Genomic DNA, 18,149 nt, shown 5'->3' on the forward strand with positions numbered 1-18,149 from the left:
TCTGTGATCTGGAACATTATTCCTTTTTTCAGCAAGGTAATACTTTTGAAATGAGTTGCATTAAAACTATTTAAATGACCCAGCACCATTGAACATTGTAATTGAAATAGTACTTAATAGTTGTATCACACTTGCCAGGATTATTATTCTAGAGGGTTTCAGTTAAAGCTCAGTTTGTACCTGTTAAGGGAGAAAGCTCCCTACGTGATGATCTTTATGTTAAGGTAATTAACTGGCATTTGGATAATTGTAACTATCAGTATTAATTCTGCAGAGAATTGACTTTAAATATTAAAATCTGTCCAAACTAAAATTTGAAAAGCTTCTAATAAATCAGAGTTAATGACAGTCTTATCCATTATAGTACAGAGTTCAAGTTGCAAACATCCATTTTCTACCAGAATCTTGAGATCACCAACTACAAATGGTGGCTCAAAGAAAAATACTATTATTTATTAAATTATTAATATCATTTAGTTCTCATTCTACTTATTTTACATCTTTTAAATGTGCTATATTTTTATGGCCTATTTTACGCGCTCAGTATTGAATGTTATATGTCTATCTGTAGGTGCTTCTGACATGAATAAAGACAATTGTTTAATGGACTCCACAGGTTCATATAGTGGAGTGTTTTGCATAGATAGTATCAGTCTACTCTGTCTAATTTAAGTCTGAGATCTTTGTCAATTGACTGCAAATTAGTCAGGTTCTATTTAGAGATTTCAATCTGTCATCCATCTCTCCATGAATTACAAGATTATACAAAAGGAAGGCTATTATTATCATCATCATCATCATCATCATCATCATCATCATCAGTATAGTAGTGGTAGTAGTAGTAGTATTCAAATAAGGCACTTGTTTCCTGAGCTTCAAACTTTACCCATGCCAATTTTTACTAAAATTAATTCAATTTAGAAGTGGCTTCTTACATACTCAGAATTGTTCTTGGACTAGCAAACTGATCTAAGATAAGGACTACATCCCTATTTACATAATTTATTTACACCTCACTTTTAAAAAATTGAGACTTATGCGAAGACAGCAATTATAAAACACTTATTTGGAAGCAAGTCTAATAAAATTTAATAGGACTTACTTTTGAGATGAGATGTACAGAACTGTTCTATAGGGCTCTCTAAAAAATATTCAGTTACACTAATTTAGAGAAAGGGAAGTGGACATTCTAAAATGTTTATACAAAATTTGAAACATAGTTAATCTGATTTTTTTTATTTCTTTAACTCATCCCAAAACAGTTATTGAAATCTAGCACAAAAACTAATTGTTAAGGAGTGTAGACTTAAGTGTTAAGTCGACATTTAAGAGTCACATAAAATCACCTCTGTTCCCAAAAGACAGCATCTTTTATTTATTTATTTATTTATTTATTTTATTCAATTTTTATACCGCCCTTCTCCCGAAGGTTTTACAAGTAGATTAGGGAGCCATTTTTTTTAGTTTGAAAAAAACAACACTACTTGCTGTTTTGATCATACTGGGCTTATTAAAGTCTCTATTCTAGATGTTTACAACTGTAAAAGGAACTACCCAGACATGGTCTCTTACATAAACAAAACAAGAGTGTGAATAAGCTAATGTCTTCAAATGGAAAAAAGTGAAGAGTGAAATCTTTGTCAAACATTTGCAGCCTTGATGTTTATTTCCACCTCTAAAATTATCAGTAGAAAAACCAGCAACATTCCTCCAGGATTACAAAATAAAGCAACTGCTGTCCCTCCAGCTCCTGTGTACTTGCTTGTCAATTAAGCAAATAGGTATTTGTAGCACTTCAAGGCTGAGTTTAGCACCACAAAAGACTGCCAAAACTGGCTTTGACAAAAGCAAACAATATGTGCAATAATACAACCAGGTTTTATTTTTTTTAAACTTCTTGTTTCTCCCCTCCCTCTTATTATGTAGAGTTCAGAGGAAATTTAAAGATCTGTTGTAAACATAACTACCACCTCCCCCTGCTTCATAAGTGTACAAAGTAAAGGGGAGCAGGAGAGCAGATTTGTGACAGGTTTCTCTGTGCTAGTAGATGCAAAACTATTTACAAGTTTACAACCATCTCTATACAGTTATTGTACAAATTGGCATTTGAAAGGTGAGGAAGGGAGAGGAAAATTAAGGAAAATTAATTGAAATAAAAATTAAAGCAACTTCAGTTGTTTTCTTCAGGTGATGACTCAAAAAAATCTTCACACGCAACTTCACTGTGCAAGTGGGAGATTGGGGTGGGGGATGAGGGTGGAGGTACCTAAGTGCACTGAATTCTGGACTATAACTGGGAGAAGATGGATGATATAAATATGGGCACAGTGGAAGTAATGGGAGAGTGTACTATGTAACAAAAACCAGCACACTGCATTTTATTCTTTTTTTTTTTTACAAACATAGACACTGCCAATGCTCAAATTCCTTGTGTCATTTATTTTTCTTTGAAGACGACATCTCCTGTTCCTTGGCATAATGCTGCTGCAGAACTTACAAAATCCTGAATCACCATCATATGTAACCAGATGAAAATCTGGCTACATTTCATGCTCCAAAGGTAGTGTCAAATCCTCATACAAAGCCAACTGATGAACATACATATGGTAAAGATCCTATGTGTCTCTGAAACGAGACAAATTCACAGCAGAAGGGTCCAAAATAACTGGCCCAATTACAATGGAGGAAAGAGAATTACAGGAGAAATTCAGCCTGAAGTAAGTGCCTCCTCCCACAACTTGAGTCCCCAATTGTTCAAGAAGGCTGGATGCGCCGAAGCCTGCACTCAAGTAGCGTTGACACCACCACTTAATGAAGACAGACTTGAGCTTCCCCAAATGCAATGTGCTGAAGATAGGCTGACAGGGATGTGCAATGCCAGACCAATCCAAGCTGAATGCTGCCCACCACAAAAAATTTCTGCTGTTGGCAGTTTTACAGTTAATTTATGAATGCACCTCCTGAAACTGGAAGGCATGGAAGTCAGTATCTGCATGGCATTTTGGTTCTGAATGACATCTGTTAACCATGAGCTCTCCACCATGATTGCACGGGCTTATTGTTGTGAAAGTAATGACAGAAGGGAAGGAAGCTACCATATGTAGACCTCCAGATGGCTTTCCAAATAGCTTGGGGGAAAAAAAAATCACTCACAGTGCTTTGTATTCAACCTCTGAATAAATCTTCTTTTCTGTCTACCCAGTACAAAAACCAAAGACCAATATAAATGAAGGTGGCTGTGCAATCCTGGGAAGAAAGCATTTGTTGAAGCAAAAACAGCAGCCTGAGATGATTGATTCTGTGATCCATTTGCAAGGCAACGATGACAGCAGTGAAGAGAAAGGACACTGTCTGGCAGTGGAGAATGCATGGTTAACAGACACTGGAAAAGCCAGGTGAGTGGTATTTACTCAGTAGTCATCCAAAGTCTCTATTTCTCCCATATTGAGCCTTTCTGATGAAGCATTGACTGAGAAACCTGAAAAAGACAGATCCGAGTTTACAGTTTATCAGTTCACCGATGAAATGTTTCATACTTGCCAATTTACATGTAATTAAACAACCATATAAAATTATAGTTTGTAGTTAAGAAAAAAAACTTTCTAGTATAAGAGTTCAGTATTTTTAAAACACTGATGCATGTAATAAAAGTATTATTAAAGAATTCTCTTAATCACATATTTTATAAAAAAAATACATACCCACTATCTACTGTTTTTTAGAAATCTAACAAATCAACAGAATGGAGCATATGAAGTTTAAATGTGCAGATATGTACATAAAACTTTGGCAACTGTTTTCTTGCATACATCTGATTGCAGAAGTAAGCAATCAGTACATCTGATTACTGTGAAGCAAACTCTGCAGACCAAAAAGGTGCTGACTGATAAATAAAACTGCAATCCCAAGAGGAGAAAAAATAGTTTTCACCAACTCTTCTATCTTAGTTTCTATGTTCTTTGTGGGACTCCATTTATTTAACATACCATATTAAATTTCTGGTTTATTTCAGAAAAATGTGCGAGATATTTAGAACAATGATGTTACATTATGAAAGCCAGTCTGATGTGATCACGGCTTCAGGCTAGAAACTGGGAAATCCTGCCTTAGGCCCAAAGACACCTGGATAATTTTAGGGCAGTTGCTCTCCCTCAGCTCTAGGAAAAGGGAAGCAGCAAACTACTTCCAAAATGTTTTGCCAAGAAAACTGCAGGGATTAGTCCAGGCAGCTGTCAGAAGTTAAGGCTGACTTGAAGGCACACCAATGTTACAAATTAATTATAATTGGAAGGTTCTAAAACTCACCTAACAAGCTTGGATCTGCACGAACCATTTTTTGTTTCTTCTTCTTTTTGCCACTCTGCACTGCTTCAAAACTGGACTGCTGATTGTTGCTCTGATTAGTTTGAAAGACTGTATGCAAAGAACTATGGTTCATTCCCCATACAGAATCCTGGAAATAAAGGACACATTTTAAGGTAAAATTGAGCTTTGTGTACTTTCCTAAGAAGCATTCCCTCTATTGTAGGAATGTATCAGAAGATATTTTCATATACTATCAGTTACCTGATAAGACATTTTCCCTATGACCATGGTTTATTCTATTTACCGTATATACTCGAATATAAGCCGATCCGAGTATAAGCCGAGGTCCCCAATTTTACCCCAAAAAACTGGGGTAAACTGGGGACTCGAGTATAAGCCGAGGGAGGGAAATGAGGCAGCTACCGGTCAGGAAAGCCTCCTCCTCAGCCGAGAAGGCTGGCGGCTCCCCCGCCCCGCCCTCTCACTGCACCGGCAGGGCTTCCCCGCGCTAATGCAAAAGCCCGCCAAGTTTGCACCATCCGGTATAATGTGAAAAAAAGAAGAAAAAAAAAAACTTGAGTATAAGCCGTATATACTCGAGTATAAGCCGAGGGGACGTTTTTCAGCACAAAAAATGTGCTGAAAAACTCGGCTTATACTCGAGTATATACGGTACTTTTTATCTACATACAGTTTTTTTTTTTTGTTTACATTTATACCCCGCCCTTCTCCGAAGACTCAGGGCGGCTTACAATGTATAAGGCACATTGTACAATGTATAAGGTACATTGTACAATGTACAATGTTTAAGAAAAGCTTCAAGATGACGTTTCTATATTAATACATCCACGCTCAAACATGCTCTCCTTTTTAAGAACAATTCCACATCCATTTGATGCATTTTTCTCTGCCCGAGTAATATCTACTTCTGACTTGGAAATATTTCCCCAAAACAGAAATATGAACCTGCTGCTGCCGTTGTTGGTTGGCTTTTTGTTTGGCACGGCGCTCAAGAAACTGCTTGGCAAATTCCTTGGCTTCAGGGGTGTCCCCAAGATAAGCTCTGATGTAATCATGAACCTCATAAGGAGATTCCACTTCTTTCAGGAAAGAAACAAATGTGGGAACTAGAACAAGAAGAGAGATTCAATTGTGAGAACTCTGTAAAGAATGTTCAGTAATGCAATGCAATGGACAAGAGCTTTCTAGTATCAACTATTTGATAAACGTTTTAAAAAACTTTATGTAAAACAAAATTATTTCTGCTTCGATAAAAAAACAAAAAATGTTTCCTATTGTCACTGAATAACTTGCTAATGAAAACAACAAACAGACTACTCCTACTTCATTTAATTTTTCAGCAATGCAGAAAATCCTGCGCTAAGATCTACGATTCAAAAATATAAGTGATATTATGCAGCACAATTTATATCTCCACTCCTCGAGAATATTGGGCAATGAGTATTGGATCTTCTATAATTTTCTCATATTTGTTTATACTACAAAACAGTTACATGGATTTAGAATGCAATTATGATAAAATTTCTTGTAATATGTGGTAGCATGCATGGTATATATTGTAAGATGCTTGTACCTTTTACTACTGCTTACCATCCAAGTTGTTAGCTGTGTTGAGTGCATGAAGCATTTGTTCACACCACTGAGTGAATCCATCCTGAGGTTTATTAACTCCCTGAAATAATTTCAATAACTTTTCTTCTTCTTCTACCTTCTTATTATGCCTGCTTGTAACACCTATAGATTTACTGGGACAAAGAAAAACACTATCACTGCAGAGTATGAGGAAGAGATGTAGATTGCCAGGAACAGTATAGGAAGAAACCAGAAAAATCCAGCAATCTATCAATTATATTAAAAAATCATATGGGTGTACAATAAGATATAATCTTAATAGATGCAGCCAGCTGGACTTACAATCTATCCACTTGCTCCTACTCATACTTATTTGGCTCCATACTGGGCTTGGCTATCCTTCCCCACTGTTCAATGACTTACCTTCCATCTTTCTATCCTGAAAAACACATGTCACAGGGAGGTGGTCATAGCAGAAGTCTTGCCCTGTGTGCATCATCCTAGATATTAATGGACCTAATATATATGCTAGAGTAGATTGTAAGCCACCCAAAGTTCAGTTTTAAGATGGGTGGCTATACAAATGTTTTAGGCAGGCAGGCTGGCAGTGCCTTGCTAGAAACCTGGAAAATGTGAATTCTAGTCCCATCTTAGTCATGAAAGCCATGAGGAAGGCTTTGGACCAGTACTCTCTCTTAGCCCAACTCACCTGACAGGGTTGGTTGTTGGGGGGAAAATAGAATAAGGAAGGAGTATAAGAGATGTTCTCTGCCTTGATTTATTTATAAACATAATATAGGTAGGATAAATAAATCTTTTTTTTAAAAGCCAGACTTAGCTTTTGGAAATGCAAAAATCACTCCAGGTTCTTCTTAAGACAAAGTTGGATAGCCCACTGCATGTAATGGCCTTTTACCCTGCCTAATACTTTTCCCAGTTATTATACCAATTAACCTCACATAAGATGAAATAAGCAATCCTGGTTGTGCTGTGGTTTGATAGAAAACTTTCATTCACTGAACCATTTCTAAGAAATGCTGCAAGCTTTGGCACTGTCTAACAGTCAAAAAATTCAACCACATATATTCTTACCTGATGCTAGCATTGTTCTTGTTTTTATTAGTTGCATTACGAGGGCCCACTTCTTTGATTGCATCATCCCAGAATCCCATGTTTGAATTTTTTGTATCAGCATTACTCCAAATACTACTGACAAGATCTGATGCCCACTGGCTGCTAGGATTTGTGCTCAGAGAGCCCCATACTGAATTGCCAATGCTGGTATGCCGATTTGAATGTTGCTGGGGAACAAAAAGGATGAAGTATTTAAATCTGCCTTGACTTAAATGAGAAATTATAAACATTAAAATGTAGGAGCTGCTCACTGTAGTGCTGCGGGCTCTGCTCTGCTGCTGCTGCTGTTGTTGCTGCTGTTGCTGCTGGTGGTGTTGCTGCTTCTGCATCTGCCTTGCCTCTTCCTGCTGTATCTCCAAGAGAGATTTTGTAGTGCCAGCAGACTTGGCAACATTTCCCCAACCAGACAGCTTCTGTTGCTGCTGCTGCTGCTGCTGCTGGAGAGCTTTCATTAGTTCACGCTGTTGACGCCTTTGCTAGAAGATAGTAAATGCAAAACTTGATTGCAAAACATCACAGGAGTGCCCTCTAGTAGCCACCACTCATATTAGCAAGCAACAGTGGATTTTTCAGAAGTAGAAAAGAATGGGTAGAATCATGTAATGTCTTTCCCAATGCACATCCCAGGCTTAAGGAAACAAATTCCAAAGTTCTCTCTCAGCAGCTACCCAAAACTATTTATTGTTTGGAAACTATAACATTTACCTCTTCTCGAAGTTGTTTCTCTCTCTCTTCTTCAAGCTTTTGGATTTCTGCTAATGATAATGTTGCCTGTGACTGACAAGCTCTTGAACTGGATTGCTGACCCCATGTTGAAGAAGAAGGGAGCTAGGAACAATTGTACACAAAAAATGCAAGTTAGATTCTCCTAACAAACACAAGAAATACATCAAAAATGAGATAAAGAATAAAAAAGGGTAACAAGAAGACTACCGGTATTAACTTAACCACAGTTTGATTATTACTCTCTTATACTGTACAATTGCAATCTTTTTCTGTATGACACCCAAGCTTGTAGCTCAATATAAATTTCATATGCCAACAAAGAGAAATAGTTTTTACAGCACTAAAGATTGAGGCAGAGAACTGTGAAAAATAATTGGATTTTACTGAGTTTAAATATCCCATGTAAAAGAAGGGAAACAACTAAAACAGTTGAAGAACCAGTAATTCAGAAGGGAAAACCAAAAAAGATGTATTAACAAAAGTAAGACTGTAGAAGTATTCATGAGACAGAGCCTTTGGGCAAACTTTTTATTTAGAATGATTAAGGTAAATGTGAAATGGTTTGCCATACAGGGCAACCTTGAAAAACAGGGGGAAAAAAGAACCAGTATAATATAATGCATAAAAATACAACATTGCTTATTATACACAAATAACTTACGCCCAGTTGTTGAGTGACCATTCAAAGTTACAGTGGTGCTAAATGGAGGGACCTATGACTGGTCCACAAGATTACAGCTGTTGCAGTGCCTCACCCTCACATGTTCAAAATTTAGGCAATTAGCAGCCTGCACACACTTAACACAGCCTGCACACACTGGGCCGCAGTGTGGCTCAGGCTGTAAGAAACCTGTTATTAAACACAGCTGCCTGCAATTACTGCAGGCTCGAGTCCCACCAGGCCCAAGGTTGACTCAGCCTTCCATCCTTTATAAGGTAGGTAAAATGAGGACCCAGATTGTTGGGGGGGCAATAAGTTGACTTTGTATATAAATATACAATTAGAATGAGACTATTGCCTTACACAATGTAAGCCACCCTGAATCTTCGGAGAAGGGCGGGATATAAATGTAAATAAATAAATAAATAAATAAATTAACAACCACAGGGATGCTTTAAGTTTCCTGATTCACCTACCTATCCCTGGCATTTATATCCTTTTGACTATCTGCACTCCATGGTCCCTGCCTGACTCTTCAAAGGCATCTGCTGGCTGCACGAGATCTCTTCCCCAGGTTGTGCACAGTGGCTTCCTCATGAGACCTGGGGTAGATCAACTCACATGGTCAGCAGTTGCTTTGGGAAGGGGCAGGATGAATGTACCTCGTCAGCCGCAGGACCAGACACTGAAGGTCAGCTGGAGTGGTAGGGGCCTTGGAGTACAGGGTGGCAAAGTCAACTACAGTTGGAACTGGGGCACTTCCTGGGATGTTGAGGCTTTGGGCATATTGTCGTTGGAGCTTCCTGGGATGAGATAGTTTTGTACTACATTGCTGAGCAGGGGCTGCTGAGACTTCCAGATGCAAGACAGGGTGCAGAGCAACCAAAAGGGCAGAGATGGGGGGAGAGGAATAAGCAGTTGGGGAGAGTTGAAGGGGAAACAACAGAAGAATTAAGGCTTGTGGCTGGGAGGGATCAAACCTGAAATGGTTTAGATTGGGGTGGGTTCCTCACCTAACAACTATTGAAATTTGTTAACAGCAGCAACAGGAAGTGCCAGGATTGCTGTTGCTAAGCGATGTAGTCAGATGACATTGCATTTTATGATCACATTGCTTAGCAATGGAAATTCTAGATCCAACTGTGGTCATCAGTCATGGAATACCTGTATTTGTTTTGCTGGAGTTGTAGATTTCTTCACCGATCAAGATTCAGAAAAAAATTACAATCTGTCTTTAAAATAGTCACATTCTGTAAATTATATAAGTTAGCATCTTTTGCGTGAACTATTCAGTTTCAGCTTCTTGTAGAAAAAAAATATAATGGAATTAAAACCCAATGTTGTGACCGCCAGAAATATTGCACAAGTAGTCTTTGCTTAATGACCCAAACAGGGGCCAGAATTTCCACTGCTAAGTGAAGTGGTTATTAGGTGAAACATGTGACCACACTGCTTAGCAATAGCCGCTCCAGTTGTTCCTGGTTCTGGTCATTAGACAAGGACCATGCCGTTGTTAGACAAGGAACTCACATTTCTCTTAGCCTGCACAAATGACCAGCTCTGTCCTGCTGCATCCTCCTCATCCAGGACTGGTGAGCTCCCTTTGGCAGATGAGGTTCTGCTGTCTTGCCAAGCTTGCCTCGCATTCAGTTCCCCCCACCTGCCTATCTCTCCTGCATTTCTAATTTTTTAGCTGCCCTCACTCCACTTCCCACCCACAGTTCACCTTCTGTGTATTCTTCCTCCTGTTGAAGCTTTGCTAAAGGCCAGCAGTTGCCTCAGCTAACAGTGTCTTGTGAACAGCAGGAGGGAGAAGATGGCAAAGGTCAGCTGGAATGGTGGTTGAATGCAGGGTGTGATGCATGGCAAAGGCCCAAGAGCTGGATCAACTGGGTACACTCAGTCAGTAGCAGGAGGAAGAAAAAGGCAAAGATTAGTTGGAGTAGCAAAGGGCAGGGCAGCAGGAATGGCAGAGAAGGGTGGAGGAGGTAAACAAGTGGGGAGAGCTAAAGCACATGCTATGGCTGTAAATGCAGGCGACCTGCCAAATGTCTGAATTTTGATCAAATGACCATAGCTATAGCTAAAGCGCCATTGTAACAAAGGTCACTAAAGGAATGGTCATTAAACCAGGATTACCTATTTCCTCTCATAGTTCTAAATTTAGAATTAACACATGCTACTTGACAAAATTTAAACATTTTTGTTTAGGGCAGGGGTGTCAAACTCAATTTCATTGAGGGCCACATCAGGGTTGCGTTTGACCTCCAGGAGCCAGGTTGGGCGTGGCCAGTTCGATATCATTCGTGTCAGCTGGCCTGGGGGAATTCACTGTCCCCAGCGGAGGAAGGTGAGACCAGGGAGAGCGCCAAACCTTTGTCCTTCAGAGGAGCCACCTTATTCCTCTCAGGCCATGCGGAGGATCCTGGATGATGGCGCAGGCTGTCCAGAGCCCTCTGCAGCAGAGGGCAAGGCCCCAGCCTGGCCCTCAAGCTCCAACGGCGAGATCCCATAGTCCTGAACTGCGTTTTTGGCTGCGATGGCCTCCTGCAGTGGTCTGCCAGTGAAAATGGAGCTTGGGAAGGTGGCACAAGCTCAGTTTTCACTGGTAGACCACTGCAGGAGGCCGTTATAGCCAAAAATGGAGCTGCCAAGTTCCATTTTCACTGGCAGAGCACTTCGGGAGGCCATTGTACGGCCTTCCTGAGCTTCATTTCTGCTTGCAGAGGCACCCAGGGCCGGTCCTTTGATGTTTCCAGGGCAGCCCCACAGGCCAGATCTAAACATCCCATGGGCCAGATTTTTCCCCCGGGCCTTGAGTTTGACACCCCTGGTTTAGGGAGTAAAGAAATACTATGGGCTTCCTTCGGAGCTCAAAAGAGGGCTTGTTCTCTGTCTACCCGAAACACAGAACAGCAAGCTCACTGAAATAAGAGATATACTTATTCTGATCTAAAGTTAAAAACAGCAACAACTGTACAGATTTTGCAAAATTAACAGGATGAATCTCTAGTCTCGTTATGAGCATAATTCATATTCCCTTGATAACAATAGTCATTATTTATTTGAAAACAATACAAAAGGTACACTGAGAAGCATTGATACCTTCATCTGCGCGAGTTGCTGCTGCTGTTGTTGCTGCTGCAATCGACGCAAAGCTTCCTGCTGCTGCTGCCTCAGCCTCATAATTTCCTTCTGCCGTTGGAGTTCCAACTCTTTCCGCTTCCGTTCTTCCTCTTCTTGCCGCTGCTGAGCTGCTGCTTCTTCCATGCGCAGTCGGTTTTCTTCTACCTGACGCTTGGCCTCCTCTTCACGTGCCCATTTGGCAGCCTCCTCTTCCTTTCCAGTTCAGAAAAAAAGCAAATCTTCTGAAGTTCTAGATTAAAATGTTTACTTTCAAAGCAATTATACAGACACGTAGGTATTCTCTGCTTTAAATAATGCAACTTGCTCCAAAACATAACTATTGGGTAGATTTCTAACTTCAAATAATTCAACTAAACAGTCCTCAAAAATGGAGGCATGGCCAGCGTTGCGACAGAACGGACACGAACCCCGAGAGCTCCAGGGTGAGTGCCAAAAATCCCCTGGATATGAGGATCCAGTCTGGACCATAGCTGCCCTGTAGGGACAGCGAAGAATGAGGGAGCCGCTGGAGCAGACAGAGAAGTTGCAAATTCCCTGTAGCTCCAGCTTTTTTCTCTCGACCCAGCGAGGAGGACCGCAGCCATCACCAGCTGCCTCAAGTCGGGACGGCCACAAGAACGGGCAGGAGGATAAAGCATAAGTACTGAACAAGATATTGAACCCGGGTGAATTAATACCAGCTCACGAAGAGGCACTAGGAGCAATTTTGCCAACAAGCATTTAAAGAAAAATTGAGAAATAGCTGTTAATTTAAACAGGAAATGAAAACAGAAGGAAATAATTAATGATACCTAAACCTGACAAAAGTTGGCTTGGAACCTAAGTCTAGCGCCCTAATTGAATAGAGAAAACAGAGAAAAATATGACTTTTAATTAAAATTGACTTCAGAGAATTTTGGAGGCTTTTATCGATTATTTAAAGATTATAAATTGAAACAAACAAACAAGAGAAAAAAGATGCGGCTTGAAAATGGATACTTTGTTAATTGTGGATTGTAACTGTAGACTAAAGACTGACACCTAAAGGCAGAAGAAGAAATACAGGAGGGAAATGTCTTTGTGATTTCAGGACAATTTTAAAGGAGGATTTCAGCAACTAGATGGATGACCTTTAAGACTTACAACATCAAAGAATAACGTAGAAATCAATGGACAATAAGAGTATACAACTGTCATTTAAGCAAGAAATATAAGAAATGATTACAGAACTGGAATATTAAAGAAATGAGCAGCATGCAGCAATGACAGAGAAGAATATAAAAAGCATGATATAATAATGTAAAACTAAAATTTATGTTAAAGATTAGAGGATTATAAAAATATTGAGAAGAGCAGGAATGGGGTAACAAGGAATCTAATAAGTTAAGAAAATGTGCAGTTTTCTTGAAATAATTTGAGATAAAACTTCCAATAGAATATTTGAATATAACTATGGAATTATATGAGAAATGAGATTTGTTTGCTCCTTTTCAATTTGTTCTTTTTATCTTGTTTATTATTTTAATTTTTTTCTTATTTGGAATGGGATTATGAAATAATAAGTGATGGGAGACCTTTTTGAAATTAAGGTAAGATTTAATGTAGGAGAGAATTTTGTAGAGATTACCTTGTTTTTATCTTTTTTTGTTACTGGTCTGTCTTTGATAATATTAGGGATAAGTATGGTTGTATTTTGTTTAATGAAGAAGGAGGGGGCAAAAATGTGGGAACTAGATTTGGTTCAATACTATTCAGGATAAAGGGGTGGAACAGATGTTTTGATAGAAGTGTGCAAATAATAAAATTTTAAAAGGGGAAGGGAAAAATATTGGATAAAAAATACAATAAGGGGGTGAAATTTGAAAAGTGTTTAATTATGTACCTGACTGATATCTTGTTCAAAAGATTTGTATGTGGTTTATTTATTTTTAAAAAATAAAAATAAAATTCTCCAAAAAAAGTGCATTACATTCTAGTGTATTTATGTATTAGTTATATAACTCATACATCTACCCCCAACTAGGTGACTTGAATGCAAAAACAGATACAACTTCTAAGGAAAACAGATAAAACAAAAAGTAAACATGACAGTACATGTAACAGGGAGAAAAGAATCACACTCAAACTGAACAAAAACTGCACACCAAAGAGGAACACCCTGATATGTTGGGAAAACAGATTTTCAAAGTCCATTTAAAAGCTTATCCAGTCGAGGTAGTATCTTCATTTATCAATTTTGAATTGCTAAAAATCTTGTGTTTAAACAATAACAATCTCTTTTCTGTTTCATTTATAATGACATATTAAAAATATAGTAATAACTACGGAAGAAATATGCAATATCTATTGCCATGAAGGCAGCAGAGATTACCAGGTCTACTCATTTTGAACAGATCAGCATCTTTCTTTTCACCTGTTTGCGAAGCAACTCTTCTCGCTGCCGTCTTTCCTCTTCCTCTCTTCTCCTTTCTTCCAACCTTCTAAGTGCTTCTTCCTGTTGTTGCCGTTCCTCTTCCTCTCGCTGCCTCCTTAGTGCAATTTCTTGTTCCCGTTGTCGCCTGAGAGCTTCCTCCTTACACAAAAAGAAAAGTTAGACTGCACCATTAGTACCCAGTAAGACTGTATAGCCATGTCTCTTTATTGGTAACATAATCATAAGATTAAAAGTATAAGACTGTGATGGTGAACCTATGGTCGCCAGCTGCTCTTCTGGTTTCTGGCACACATGCCCTGGCCAGTTAGTCTTCGTGCACCGGAGTGCTGAAAAACGGCCCCAAAAAAACAACCAAAAACCAGGCATGCACGCTCCAGCCAGCTGGTCTTTGGGTTTCTGGTGCTCTGGCGCACGCATATGCATATGCATTCTGGTTTGGGCACTCGGTGCTGAAAAGGTATAAGACACCCCCCCCTAAGGTCATAGTCATAGTAGTGAGAAATCTCGACTACTAAAAACCTGGTATCACAGATCCTGAAAATCTGTGTTGTTACACATCTTTTATTAATTGGATAAAGACTGGGCTTGGACTGATGCAGTACAGCTAGTATGTTATTCTCAGCACTGATGTGGATTAAAGCTTTCCTTCCAGGGCTAATAGCAACTTGGAATAACTATAGCACATGACGAAGAAAATTATCCTTCTCCTTTTGTGTCAGTTCTGTCCTATTGCCAGTGAAAAATAAAACAATTTAAATTTAGTAACAAGGGACCACCAAGAACGCTCCCTCCAACACAAGCTACTAGTATATAAAAACAAAAACAAACCCCACTCCCTTCTAGCACTGATAATGTTACCTAGTTTGGTAATAAAATGTCTGCAAGAAAACCACCAAGCTCAAAGAGCACCAAGGACCCCACAAATTTATTTAGCTTCATTTCTATTTTAGCCCCTAAAGGTTATTTGTGCATTCTTTATTTAAAATTTACAAGTAACATGAGGAGGCTGAATATTGTATACATAATACATAACTGTGGCACTATCTGCCCACCCTGATGCCTCACTTCCTTGAGTGTGGCACAGATTCTGCTGGTTGTTTTCTTGCTGCACAAAATGTTTCAACAAGAAAGCTCCTTGGCTCCTTCAAAATGAAGCAGTATAGATGGAGGAACTGATGGGCAGAAGTACAGTGGGTTTTCTTTGACATTGCTGTTCGTGTAATTCAAGCATTTTTTTAAAATTTAAGATAGCAAATTTTATTGGCACCATCTGAAATCTCTGCCTACCTTTTGGAAAGAGAAAACCTTATAACTTATTAAGCAATTATTACATGCAGAGTACAAATAAACAGAATACAAGATTTTTTTTTCAGGAAATTATGTTATAGTTTTAAAAATACAAACAGAAGATAATTGGAATGTTGGTTAAATTATTGCTTTTAAATATTTAGATTTTTTCCATTTAATACATAATTCTCCTTTTTTGAGACTATAGCAATAACATTTAGATTTATACACCAGCCCATGGTGCTTTACAGCACTCTCTGGGCGGTTTACAAGGTCAGCATTCTTTGCATATTGCTCCTAACAATCTGGGACCTCGTTTTATCAACTTCGGAAGGATGGAAGGTTGAGTCAACCTTCAGCCCTGTCAGGATCAAATTCCATGCTTTGGGCAGTTTTGTTGCAATATTACACTTAACCACTGCACCACTATGAAACATGCTTTTATTTATTTGATTTCTATAGCCACCCATCTCAATAAGTGTCTCTGAGTGGCATAGTGCTGAGTAAAGTTACCACCATAGATGTATGGATGTTAATATGGTCAAGAAATGAGGCCCTTAATTTATGTCTGGCTCCAAGCCTGGGCACATCATAAGGTCATCCTGGCCCTATGAAAAGCCACATTCGGGGACATCGTAATTCTGAAGACAGAATGTTCAAGAGGGCAGGGGCTATAGCAGAGAAGGCACACCTGCTGGTGCTTGCAAGCCGATTCTGTCTACTTCATCAAAGTCACTTATCTCAGGTAAATCTACAAAATCATGCTTCGGGCACCTCAATTAGCCTTGCTCAATCAGGTTCAATTCTGAGTGAATCTGAATTATCTGTATCTGACAGACATTCAGAGCGGCCCTGAAGATGGCTCTACTTATATAAGGTAGAAAAGTATAAGAATAAAATTAAATTCTACAATGTTTCTTTCTTACACACATGCACAATACTGGAAAAATTGCATCTTTTTTTAACATGGCAAGGCTTCACGGCACGACATGTTTACTGGACCCGTGCCCTTCCTGGCTGGTACTGGCCACTCAGGCGGTGACACGAGGCTGGCTCCAGAGGATTATCAACGCTTCTTTGTTGGATGGGGTTTTCCCTGCCGCCTTGAAAGAGGCGGTGGTGAGACCCCTCCTTAAGAAGCCCTCTTTGGACCCAGCTATTTTGGCTAATTATCGTCCAGTCTCCAACCTTCGCTTTGTTGCGAAGGTTGTAGAGAGTGCCGTGGCGCGACAGCTGCCCCAACACCTGGATGAAGATGTCTATCTAGACCCGTTCCAGTCCGGCTTCCGACCCGGATACAGCACGGAGACAGCTTTGGTCGCATTGGTGGATGATCTCTGGAGGGCCAGGGACAAGGGATATTCCTCTGCCCTGGTCCTATTAGACCTCTCAGCGGCGTTCGATACCATCGATCATGGTATCCTGCTGCGCCGGTTGGAGGGATTGGGAGTGGAGGCACCGATATCGGTGGTTCTCCTCCTATCTCTCCGACCGTCGCAGACGGTGTTGACAGGGGGCAGAGGTCGACCGCGAGGGGCCTCACTTGTGGGCTCCCCCAGGCGTCGATTCTCTCGCCCCTGCTGTCCAACATCTACATGAAGCCGCTGGGTGAGATCATCAGTGGTTTCGGGGTGAGATACCAGCAGTACGCTGATGACACTCAGCTGTACCTTTCCACCCCGGACCACCCCAATGAAGCTGTTGAAGTGCTGTCCCGTGTTTGGAGGCTGTACGGGTCTGGATGGGGAGAAACAGGCTCAAGCTTAATCCTCCAAGACGGAGTGGCTGTGGATGCCGGCACCCGATTCAGTCAGCTGCAGCCGCTGGCTGTTGGTGGCGAGTTACTGGCCCCAAAGGATAGGGTGCGCAACTTGGGTGTCCTTCTGGATGATCGGCTGTCGTTTGACGATCATTTGACGGCCGCTCCAGGAGGGCCTTCCACCAGGTTCGCCTGGTCCGCAGTTGCGCCTTCCTTGATCGGGATGCCTTATGCACGGTCACTCATGCGCCGTTACCTCTCGCTTGGATTACTGTAATGCTCTCTACATGGGGCTCCCCCTGAAGTGCGCTCGGAGGCTTCAGTTAGTCCAGAATGCAGCTGCGCGGGTGATAGAGGAGCTACGTAGCTCCCATGTAACACCGCCTCCTGCGCAGACTGCACTGGCTGCCTGTGGCCTTCGGGTGCACTTTAAGGTGTTGGTTACGACCTTTAAAGCGCCCATGGCTTAGGACCTGGGTACTTACGGGACCGCCTGCTGTTACCATACGCCTCCCACCGACCCGCACGCTCCCACAGAGAGGACTTCTCAGGGTGCCGTCCGCCAAACAATGTCGGCTGGCGGCCCCAGGAAGGGCCTTCTCTGTGGGGGCTCCCACACTCTGGAACGAGCTTCCCCCGGGCTTACGCCAAATTCCTGACCTTCGGACATTTCGTCGCGAACTCAAGACTCACCTTTTTATCCGCGCGGGGCTGGCTTAAATTGGGATCTTAAATTTTAAATTTATTAATTTTAAATGGGGTTTTAGTAGAGTAAATTTTAATCATTGGGCTAATTTAAATAAGTTTTTTAATTGGGATTTTAAATTTGTATATTGTATTGCTGGTTTTTATTATGCCTGTACACCGCCCTGAGTCCTTCGGGAGAAGGGCGGTATAAAAATTAAATAAAATAAATAAAATAAATAAATAAATATTGAACATATTTGAATTGTCACCTGCTTCCTACGAGCTAACTCCTCTTCTTCTCTTCTTTTTCTTTCTTCCTCTTGTCTCCTAATTAGTTCTTCCTGTTGCCTCCGGAGCTCCTCCTGCCTCTTACGCTCTTCTTCTTCTCTTTTGGCCCTTAATTCAGCTTCCCTCCGTTCCTGCTCTAGCTAAAATTT

At 40.5% G+C, this 18,149-nt stretch overlaps 1 protein-coding gene across 4 annotated transcripts in view; it reads right to left on the reverse strand.

Moving 5' to 3' along the window:
* Nucleotides 1–1,859: 1,859 nt before the first annotated feature.
* GIGYF2 (GRB10 interacting GYF protein 2) overlaps nucleotides 1,860–18,149 on the reverse strand; it is a 103,413-nt gene continuing 87,123 nt past the window's right edge. For 3 of the 4 annotated variants that reach the window (XM_058186966.1, XM_058186964.1, XM_058186965.1), the window contains 10 exons: nucleotides 17,982–18,140; nucleotides 13,959–14,117; nucleotides 11,525–11,758; nucleotides 7,738–7,860; nucleotides 7,284–7,508; nucleotides 6,991–7,199; nucleotides 5,917–6,071; nucleotides 5,272–5,432; nucleotides 4,306–4,453; nucleotides 1,860–3,478 (listed from right to left, as the gene is read on the reverse strand). In XM_058186966.1, coding sequence (XP_058042949.1) covers nucleotides 3,411–3,478; nucleotides 4,306–4,453; nucleotides 5,272–5,432; nucleotides 5,917–6,071; nucleotides 6,991–7,199; nucleotides 7,284–7,508; nucleotides 7,738–7,860; nucleotides 11,525–11,758; nucleotides 13,959–14,117; nucleotides 17,982–18,140 — 1,641 coding nt within the window. In that variant the 3' untranslated portion in view covers nucleotides 1,860–3,410. The remainder of the gene's footprint in view (nucleotides 3,479–4,305; nucleotides 4,454–5,271; nucleotides 5,433–5,916; nucleotides 6,072–6,990; nucleotides 7,200–7,283; nucleotides 7,509–7,737; nucleotides 7,861–11,524; nucleotides 11,759–13,958; nucleotides 14,118–17,981; nucleotides 18,141–18,149) is intronic. The other variant, XM_058186967.1, reaches the window with a different exon arrangement.

This window comes from Ahaetulla prasina, chromosome 6 (assembly GCF_028640845.1).
Source record: "Ahaetulla prasina isolate Xishuangbanna chromosome 6, ASM2864084v1, whole genome shotgun sequence".
Lineage (NCBI taxonomy): Eukaryota > Metazoa > Chordata > Lepidosauria > Squamata > Colubridae > Ahaetulla > Ahaetulla prasina.